The 10,030-nt window shown below is 42.9% G+C and overlaps 1 protein-coding gene and 1 non-coding gene across 2 annotated transcripts; one reads left to right on the top strand and one right to left on the bottom strand.

Moving 5' to 3' along the window:
• The first annotated feature begins 1,973 nt into the window (after positions 1–1,973).
• On the top strand, positions 1,974–7,472 carry LOC115678608 (probable glutamate carboxypeptidase AMP1). The gene is made up of 10 exons (XM_030601987.2): positions 1,974–3,007; positions 4,021–4,263; positions 4,470–4,622; positions 4,728–4,796; positions 5,655–5,742; positions 5,837–5,920; positions 5,987–6,075; positions 6,456–6,569; positions 6,658–6,792; positions 6,931–7,472. The coding sequence occupies exons 1-10, from the start codon at positions 2,048–2,050 to the stop codon at positions 7,108–7,110; spliced, it is 2,115 nt and encodes a 704-aa protein (XP_030457847.2). The 5' UTR covers positions 1,974–2,047; the 3' UTR covers positions 7,111–7,472.
• A 917-nt stretch (positions 7,473–8,389) lies between these two features.
• TRNAR-CCU (transfer RNA arginine (anticodon CCU)) lies at positions 8,390–8,462 on the bottom strand. The gene has a single exon. It is a non-coding gene; the product is annotated as a tRNA-Arg (tRNA).
• Positions 8,463–10,030: the final 1,568 nt, after the last annotated feature.

A 10,030-nucleotide genomic window follows, 5' to 3' on the forward strand; every position in this document is an offset into this window, starting at 1 on the left:
ATTGTTGATCATGAAACGCAGTATAAGGTATGAATTCTGCTAGCTGCTAAATCCAACTAACAGCCGTAGCGGTACCAACCCTTAAATCTACTTATAAAAAAAAATAGGGCAGAAGCTACTAAAAACCCTAAAATATATCAATTGTAACACATTTGCGCACAAAAAATCCTAAGCTTGTGCCTGTGGGACACATCTACCCTCTGTTAAATTCTGTCGATGAAATTATTAAAAATTTGCCTATATGGATGCAAGAAAGCAACAGTGTTAACATGACGCCCATGTGACAACCGATGTTATTTTGACTGAAAAATCAGCTAACGGAACCTTGACGGAAGGTAAATGTGTCATATAGGTACAAGTTTGAGATGTTATATCTCATAAGAAAAAATTTAGGATAAACGTGTTATAACAGTGAGCATAATTTGAAGGTTTTTTAAAAAAAAAACCTTTTTCCCTAAAAAAACAAGCGATATGTCTGCGATGCGACCCGATTCAAATAAACACAATTCTCTATCCACTCGTGTGATGGGTTTGTGATTCGCATGGGACATTCGATCCGAAGTGGGCCCAAGTGGATTCACAATGTCACATAAATAGCATCGAAGTCTTTAATGGTCATCATCATCATCTATCATTTCACTTTCACTCGTTTTTTTTGGGGGCTTCCAATCCTCTCCCCACATGAGCACAAACCAATCATATTTGCCTTTATTCCCTTTGTAAAGAGATAGAAAAATGGGGGGAATTGCTTTAGAGATACGTGTGCCCCACTCAATATTCTCCATGTAACTAGAAAGCTAATGATGTTCCACTAACCAGGTGTCCAATTTCACTTTTCGTCCCTATACTTTTAACGTTTTTTTTTAATATATATTTTATATCGAGTTCGGTCTCCGGATATTAAATTTGCCCAAATACCAATTAACACGACCCGCGAGCCATGCTGGTGCATGAAGTGGATAACACTTTGCGGATGCGGACACTACCTCGAGAAATTATAAACAAAAAGATATAAGAAGCAAAGCTCTTCTTCCACTTAAAATCTCCCTCTTTCTTAACATGCGCCGAGGTTTTGACATATCGCGCCCGTTAAATCCGGACCGTTAGACCCGGTCTCGGAGGGATTCGATTAGACAATTTGTGCAAATGGGGGCATTAAAGATCTGATTAGGAAGATCAAAACTAATAGAAAAATCGATTATAAACAATCTCGACGAGATAGTCCCCGTTCCTTGGTGATGAATGCGAACGTGGACACTACCAACATTGACCCCCTCATTGCGCGATGTGCTCGATTTTTTAGTACAGACAAGGTGGTAGCGGGTCGGGGTCCACCCCGGAGCCCTTCGAAAACGATAGTTTGAGAGTCCAAGAGTCCCCACCCCCATGCAATTACCCACTCACTCTCTCTCTCTCTCTCTCTTCTATCTCGTGACCTGTTATCATCGTAAGCGCCGCGCACCCATTGAAGATCCGATCGTCGTGATCACTCGGTTCGCGCATGAAAACTTGGGCGCATTGCTATAACGTCGCCGTAATGTTAAGGATTCATTTGAGGGTCGTGCACAGCCCGGTACACTTGTAATATAACGGACGGTAAAATTCCAAAGCGTTACACTCGTCAATTGCCGTGTGTTATCTAATTCTGTAATTTGGTGGATGGTAAAATTTGATGGAAATCGACAAATGGTAAATTTATCAGAAATGTATCGATTTGAAATTTTTGGTGATCAAAAAATTAATATCAAGAAAAAATTTATTATTAATATACCAATTTAGGATTTTTTTTTGGTGGTATTAATTAAGAATGCTATGGCTTGACCACATGAATAAATGTGCCTGTCCAAAACTGGGAAGATGGGAAGAGACCACCACCTTCTGCTGTTGCTGGCTTGCTGCTGCTTCCCCTTCTTCTTCTTCTTTCTTCTTCTTCTTCTTCTTCTTCATCAGCACCACCACCACTATCATCTTCTTCTTCTTCATTCTCTCTCTAAACCCTACTCTCTCTCTCTCTCTACCTCTTCATCCCTTCCTTCTGTCTGGAGCAATGAAGATGAGACCAAGTTCGCTCTTCCTTTCAAAACCCACCCCAGCCTGCACCGCACTCTCCATCCTCGCCCTCTTCCTCCTCTCCCTCTTCGCCTTCCACCACCACCACCACCACCACCACCGCGGCCGCGGCGGTGGCGGCCATGACCCCCCCGGTAATGCCAACCGCTTCCGCCGCGCCTTCCTCTCCTCCGCCTCCAACGCCACCCTCGCCGCCTACCTCCGCTCCCTCACCCTCCACCCCCACGTCGCCGGCACACCGCCCTCCCTCGACACGGCCCGCCTCGTCCGCGCCCACTTCCAGTCCCTCGGCCTCGACACCCGCGTGGCCCGCTTCGCCCCCGTCCTGTCCTACCCCGTCCGCGCCTCCCTCGCCGCCCACTTCCCCAACGGCACCTCCGTCGACCTCCCGTTGACCGAGCCCGGCCTCGCCCCGGACGCCGTCGTGCCTTACCATGCCTACTCGCCATCCGGGTCGGCGGCGCGCGCGCCGGCCGTGTTCGCGAACTACGGCCGCGAGGAGGACTACGCCGCGCTCGCCGCGGCCGGGGTGGAGGTCGAGGGGTGCGTCGCGGTGGTGAGGAGGGGGGAGCTGTCGAGGGGCGACGCGGTGCGCGCCGCGGAGGCGAAGGGCGTGGCGGCGGTGCTGATGTACACGGAGGTGGACGCGGCGTCGAGCCGCCGCGGGGTCGAGAGGGGGACGGTGATGAGAGGCGTCGGGGACCCGGCGAGCCCCGGATGGGCAGGGGTCGAGGGCGGGGAAGCTCTGGGCTTGGAGGACGAGGAGGCCTCGGCGAGGTTTCCGAGGATCCCGTCCGTGCCGGTGTCTGCGGAATGCGCGGAGAAGATATTGGCGTCGCTCGAGGGCGGTCCGGCGCCGCCGGAGTGGACGGAGACGCTGGGGTTTAAGGTCCGAGGGGTGGGGCCCGGCCCGACGGCGCTGAACTTCACTTACCAGGTTGGTTGGCGATGGATGTTTCATTAGTGTTCTTGTTTCATTTGGGTGTACGGAATATATATATGTGATGTTGGTGGTTTTGACTTTTGCGGTGTGGACAGTGACTGTTTGCTTGGAACTTTGATTGGCACAGTTCATGGCGTTTTTCTTTTTTTTTTCCTCCTTTTGACACGGCCCGTGTAGATGGTCGGGTTTTTTAATGAACTTACAAGTATTGGGCGGTCAACGGTGTTTGAGGAAAGTTCAGCAGGCTTAATACAGAGAGTTCTTGTTAGTTTGTTTGCTAGTGATGCCCTTCTCTGCATCGATGGTATATATAGCCTAGGTGCTTGGACTTGTGATTGAAACTAGATGCTGCTTCAGCATCAGGCTCTCTGGTGGACTTCTTTGTGAGGCTTTCGATGTCGATGATCATATTGTTTTGATGAATTTTGGAGAAGAGCATTGCTTTACCTTAATTACTACAAAGGTTTTCTATAGTATGCTTATGCATGATGTTTGGAGGATCTATTTACCAAGGTACTGAGCAATGTGATAGGTGAGTACTTGGTTATGATCGGCTCTAGATAATCTCAACTCAAGTAGGAAAAATTCCTTTCAATTAGTTATGGCCACTGGACATCGACTTCATCTCTTGTTCCCCTGTTAAAATGCTCAAACGGACCATAGGTGGCTGTTTATTGAAAGATTTTGGGCTGTTGACCTTGCTGAAGATGGCATGTTACGATCATCATCTCCATTCAATCATGATGACTTCATAGTGTCGCTGTCTAGCGACTGTTGAGCTGGTTGTTGTGAAATAGCCTCGTGTTACTAAAAATTAGCTAAACCAGAAGGCAGTATCACACACTTTTGGACAGTTTACCTGCTGTTGCTCGGGATACGGGCATGCATTTTTAAGGTTTTCTGGATGCAAACTCTTTTCCTCGCATTGCATTTATCGCCACATGTACTTTCATCAAAAGGCATGAAAGAGATTTGGGGAATCTTCTTCTTATTCCGTTTCTCTTCAGGGGGAGAAAAAAGTGGCGACAATCCATAATGTTTTTGCTGTCATAAGGGGATTGGAAGAGCCTGATCGATACATTCTGTTAGGCAACCACCGAGATGCATGGACATACGGAGCCGTCGACCCAAACAGTGGCACTGCAGCCCTACTTGACATTGCTCGTAGGTATGCTCTTATGATGCGTATGGGTTGGAATCCTCGGAGAAGTATTATACTCTGTAGCTGGGATGCGGAAGAGTTTGGTATGGTAAGTCGAAACTCTTCCCTGGCAGTCGTGACGTGCATTTTGGATAAATGAGATGCCTTGTGCCCTTTTTTGTTAGCTGGCATTACAGCTGTGTTGCATGCTTTTTCGAAAAGTAAACTTGAACGGTGCATTTTGGTACACATCCTTGTGTTTTTCAATCTCTCATGAACTTTCAGTTATTCATTTTTCTGATGGCATGATCTTAGATAGGGTCTACCGAGTGGGTTGAGCAGAATCTCATGACCCTGGGTTCAAAAGCCGTAGCCTACCTGAACGTAGATTGTGCTGTTCAAGGGCCGGGATTTTTCGCCCGTGCAACTCCGCAGCTAGACGAGCTCCTCATTGAGATCACGAAGCAGGTACAACAAAGTGAAGATGGCATAGATCTTATCTTCCGAAGCTAAGCCTTTTTAACTTTTCCAAGCAGGTGGACACTCTATTAATTACTGATGTATTGGCATCAGGTCAAGGATCCTGACAATAAGGAAGCAACAGTTTATGAGATGTGGACAAAAGCTGATGGCGGCGTCAATGTAAGGTCACTAGTATTTTTTTCTCAAAATGTCTACACATTTTTGCATGACTTTGCGCTCGTAAGGCCTGTAGTCTTGTTTTTTCTTCGTGTTGTTTTTAATTGAGCAGGTTGTTTTGTCACATGACCAAGATGTCTTTCCTGTCATGTACAACAAAGTTCAAACTGAATGTTTTCTTGTCTTTACTACAATCTAAATTTCCCCTTGCCAACTTGAACTCTGAGTATGGATACGTGTTTACATTCCATCATATCTATGGAAATGCTAGTTCTTGTGTAAATCTATCCAAGATTACTTGTGTTCTCAACTCTCTTTTCAAATACGTATAGTGTTAGGAAGTCTGACGTGAAAGCTTGACCTATTTGGTAAAGGAATACTAATAGAACAAACATGTATGTAAGTATATGGGATGAAGAAAACACATGAAGTTGAAAAAAAAAAATGGGATGGACAAGAATCTGCATGTGAAATGGAGTTATAAATGGGTGAAAATTGAATTTTGGCTCTGATCTCATTTTGGGAAGTCCGTACCCCAATGGTGAAGGCATTAACCAGAGTGAGACTACATGAAAATTAGGCGATGATGCAAACTGATTTGTTTAATACTTTAACATATAGAACAGCTAGAAGTCTACATGTGGAAAACATTGACATTTATTTCAATGCCCATAATTTGTTTTTGTCAAAGTTTGATGTCAGAATCCATGAAATAGATGCTGAAATTTTTACAGTGTGTTGGTTTTTTTTTTTTTGAGGATGTTGAGAATTATCAATTAAGTCATGCATTGTAGACTGAGTTTGTGATTAAATTAGACTCTTATTGCTTAGAAATTGATAAGATTGGCCATTTGGCTGTAGATCAAAAGACTCAGTGGGATAGATTCAGATTATGCGCCCTTTTTGCAATATGCTGGAATTCCTTCGGTTGATATGTACTATGGAAAAGGTACCTACAACCTTTCACATCGTTGTATATCACTATTTATGAATCACTGTGGGGTATTAAAAAAGGTCTGGCTTATTGCAATTTGATGCTTCAGATTTTCCTGTCTACCACACTGCCTATGACACATATGATTGGATGGTGAATCACGGAGATCCTTTGTTTCAGCGGCATGTTGCCGGTAAGTTTCTTTTAGCCTTTGGAAGGTGTGTGGAAAGAATCTGACTTATCATTTCGATGCTCTCAGCTGCAGGAGTATGGGGGCTCTTAGCACTTCGTCTTGCGGATGATCTAATTTTACCTTTCAATTACCTTTCTTATGCGAACCAGTTGCAGGTATGCAGTACTTTTTATGTGCTTATGAAGGATCATCTTATAATTACTTTTTCTGGCAATTTTTCTGGTTTAGCACGGCAGTTTGCAATATTCTACTAGAAGCAAAGAGGTATCAGATTCAGATGTTGACAATTGCTTCTAGGATAGTGAGATAAGATCCATTCTTAATTAGGTAGATAGCTTATCGACACAGAGTACCATTGCAGAGGCATGGTGCATAGACAACTGTTTGTTCTAGATAGTATTTTCTTATCGTGACAGTAATGACCAGTGGCAAGATGAATGTGTTTTTAGAGAAGACTCTTGTGGTTGCTCGGACTCCTAGAATAATCCCATACTGTACCTGCCACTCCTGAACATATTTTTCTGCTTTTGGTCAGGGCTATGTGGATATCTTGATTAACTCACTAGAGGGAAATATTTCTGTGCACCCTTTGACCTTGTCAATTCAAGCACTTGTATCGGTGGCCAAAGAGGTTGAATTGGAAGCAGAGGTAAAGTTAGTGGTTAAAACTTAGTTGGCAATCTTAAATCAAGGAAAATACACTTCCACTCAGGTAAAGTTGTGCGATTATATTGCAGAAATTGAGCATGGAACGGATGACTGGCGAGCTCGGAGTGTTGAGGAGGCGAGCATTAAATGATCGGCTGATGCTTGCCGAAAGAGGCTTCTTGGATGCCGACGGTCTTCCCTATGGACGGTGGTTCAAACATCTTGTGAGTAAAAAGAAAAAAAGAACCTTTTCTTTTAGGCACAAGCGTAGCATGTATTCCATATGGAATGAGCTCTGCATTGTGGTTATGGTTTTCGAAGCGTTCCTGGCAAGTCCTGATTGGTGTAGGCATCACTTTCAGGTTTATGGACCGAGCGACTACAGAAGCAAGACATCTTTCTTTCCTGGAATAGGAGAAGCCATTTGGAGATCAATGGGAATGAGAAGCAGGGAAGGGCAAGCGGCGATTCAACATGAGATATGGAGAGTGGCTAGAGCCATTCAGAGGGTTGCCGATGTTCTGGGAGGTCAACTCTTGTAAAAATTTATATCACACAAAGCAAAAGATCGACTCATGCGCCTGTGTATATGCAGATAGGTGGTGACAGTAAACTTCAAGGAAAAGGGCAGCCTCTCTCTCTCTCTCTCTCTCTCTCTCTCTCTCTCTCTCTCTCTCTCTCTCTCTCTCTCTCATGTCATGTAATCTGTGTAACTTCCTATGTAAATTTTCTGATATGTCTGACATATACAATAGCTGCCATTACTTATGAATGAAAAGTAAATTTTGCTCCTTGTGGTGTTTAGGCGTTCAGTTTTGATCCTTGCTTGTTCTGCACAAATTGACCTTCTTGTATTATATTCAGCTCACAGATTGAGTTTGTCTTATAATATTTCTATTCAATATCTAATGGGAATTCCCAAGTGCAATCAGCTCGAGACGCCTATGTGCACAAGTCCAGGAAATTATTTTTCAGCCCTCGTGCTTATATTTTGTTTTGTGATGATACTAGTCTCTATTGATCTTCAACACAGTGTTGAGGCGACATCGTACATGACGCTGATGTGTACATTTCTGATCGATAATCTCGTTGAGTTGAAGAGATTCGGTAAAGCTTCTTTTAGCAGCCACAACTATGAAAATAGGCGATGCAATTTCTGTTTGAATGGTTCGGTATACTCCTCGTAGCTGCAGAATCTTCAAAGTTGTCCCGTTTAATTTTGAGGTAATACACCTTTGAAACATTACTATCAAATCACAAGCTATAATTTTTCTTTAACGTCTCTGCACAATTGTGCCGATAAATTTCTCGTCATAACGTTTAACTCATCTAAAAAAGCACACGATACGACTCTCGAGGTTGGTGCAGTTGATCAAGCAAGTCACGGGATTTCCAGTTGAGGAACTGGAGCTCGTATGTTCAGAGTCCTGGCAATTGTGCACCAATAGCTCTAGGTCAAGGTCACCGGCATAGGTGAAAGACTCGGCGCCGGTTTATGGTATTTGCAGGCCGTTCCATGGACTTTCAAATGGCCGGTCATTGCGCTTATGTTCCTTTTACTATAAAAGAGAAGTACATTATATTGTATAATAGTCAAATATCCATTGGAATTAGTTATTTCGTTAAGTACATTATTCGTTTTGGCAAAAAAGTGATTGCAATTCAGCGATAAATATAGTTTCGCCATATTATAGAAAAGTTACGTGGGACGAAGCTAACTTTAGATATTAGAATAATGATACAAACAATCCCTGAATTTTGGCATGGGTGGGTTTTTTGTGAAAAGAATAAATAATAGAAGAAGAGGCCAAAAAGGCAAGACGCGCCAGGTAGGGGTCGAACCTACGACCTTCTGCTTAGGAAACAGATGCTCTATCCACTGAGCCACAGGCGCTTCGCTAAGAAACTAGTGTTAACTAATTTTATATATACTCAATTTTACTATGTATGTACTCCACCCGAAGATTGATGGGTAATTTGAATATAGAAATGGGTTAATACCACAAAAAATCATAAACTGGTACTCCTGTAATAAATTTACCAAAAACTAATTTTTGGATCACCAAAAATCCAAAACTAATTTTGGATTACTAAAAACCTCAAACTGGTATACACGTGACACATTTGTCCCTCGTTAGCTTTGATGAGCTGGATGACACATGCAATAAAGTTCATGTGAAAATTCATAACTCTTTCTTTATTTGATGGAAACTAATGAAGAGTAAATGTGTCATGCATGTACCAGTTTGGGATTTTTGATAATCCAAAAATTAATACTAATTTGGAGTTTTTTGTAATATTAACCCTATAAAAAGACACACTCCTTGTCACCGAGTAAAAACTTATGAAGTTCACTTTAACATGTACTTACATCTTACATTTCATCCAGGAATGACTAAGGTGGGTTGGAACCCTAGGGACCTTTTTTTTTTTTCTCCTGAAGAGGCGATTTCGAGAATGACCAACCGAGAAATCCGTAGCCCAGATGCCTCACGGCGTCTCCATGCGAGTCTTTCTAGCATACTGTCGGATCTCATAGAATACTACATCGCTAATTCGAGTCCACATCGTCCAGAAGTATATTCCATCGTATTCCCAGCAAGATCTAACAATTGTTGCTGTTTTTGGGTTGACTAAAAGACTTGGAGAATGTTGACCGTCATCCACTAAAGTTTGAGGAAAGGCCATGAGATCGAGCCTATGACTCGATTTGGCTATTTCTGCAAATGCATGCGGAATGAAATATTGGAATTTCAATCGCCATCTAAGCTGTGTTTATTTTGCGAAAAATGAATAATTTAAAAAATATTTTTTCTAAAAATGATTGCTTTCATTACTAACGAATATAAATAAGCACAAAACATTTTCATTACATAAATTGTTGTCGGTAACGACGAGTCATAAAGCTAACTTCGTCCAATTTGACTCACGAAAAATACTAACATGACTTTTATTATTATTTATTTTAATACTAATTTTATTAAAAGTAAATACAAAAAATAAGCTAAATATTTTTTTTAAAAGGAGGAAGACAGGCGAGGAGGGCTACAAGCCCTCGCCACAGCCGCCCCACCATCGTCGGGAGGGGTCGGCGAGGTGAAGGATGGCAAGCAAGGGTCACCAAGGGCCGGCGACAATCGCCGACGGCAAGCGAGGGCCTGTAAGCCCTCGCCCAGATATGGGTGAGGGGTCGCGGCCCTCCCCCAGACACGCTAGTGGGGGGGGGGGGGGGTAGCGGCAATGGTGGCGAGGTTTGTTCTCCTTTTTTTCCTTTAATATTTAGCTTATTTTTTAAATTTATTTTAAATAAAATTAGTATTAAAAATCAAATTTATGTCAAAACAACGCCTTTTTGGCCACATTATCGCCACGTAAAAGAGAATATTAAAATAAGCAATGTCATTTTAGCCACGTAAAAGAGAAAACATTAAAATAAGCTATGTCGGTGCAATGTCAACATTT

Source organism: Syzygium oleosum, unplaced genomic scaffold, assembly GCF_021117445.2.
Source record: "Syzygium oleosum isolate NSW1041296 unplaced genomic scaffold, Sole_v2.1 Sole_v2.10, whole genome shotgun sequence".
Classification (NCBI taxonomy): domain Eukaryota; kingdom Viridiplantae; phylum Streptophyta; class Magnoliopsida; order Myrtales; family Myrtaceae; genus Syzygium; species Syzygium oleosum.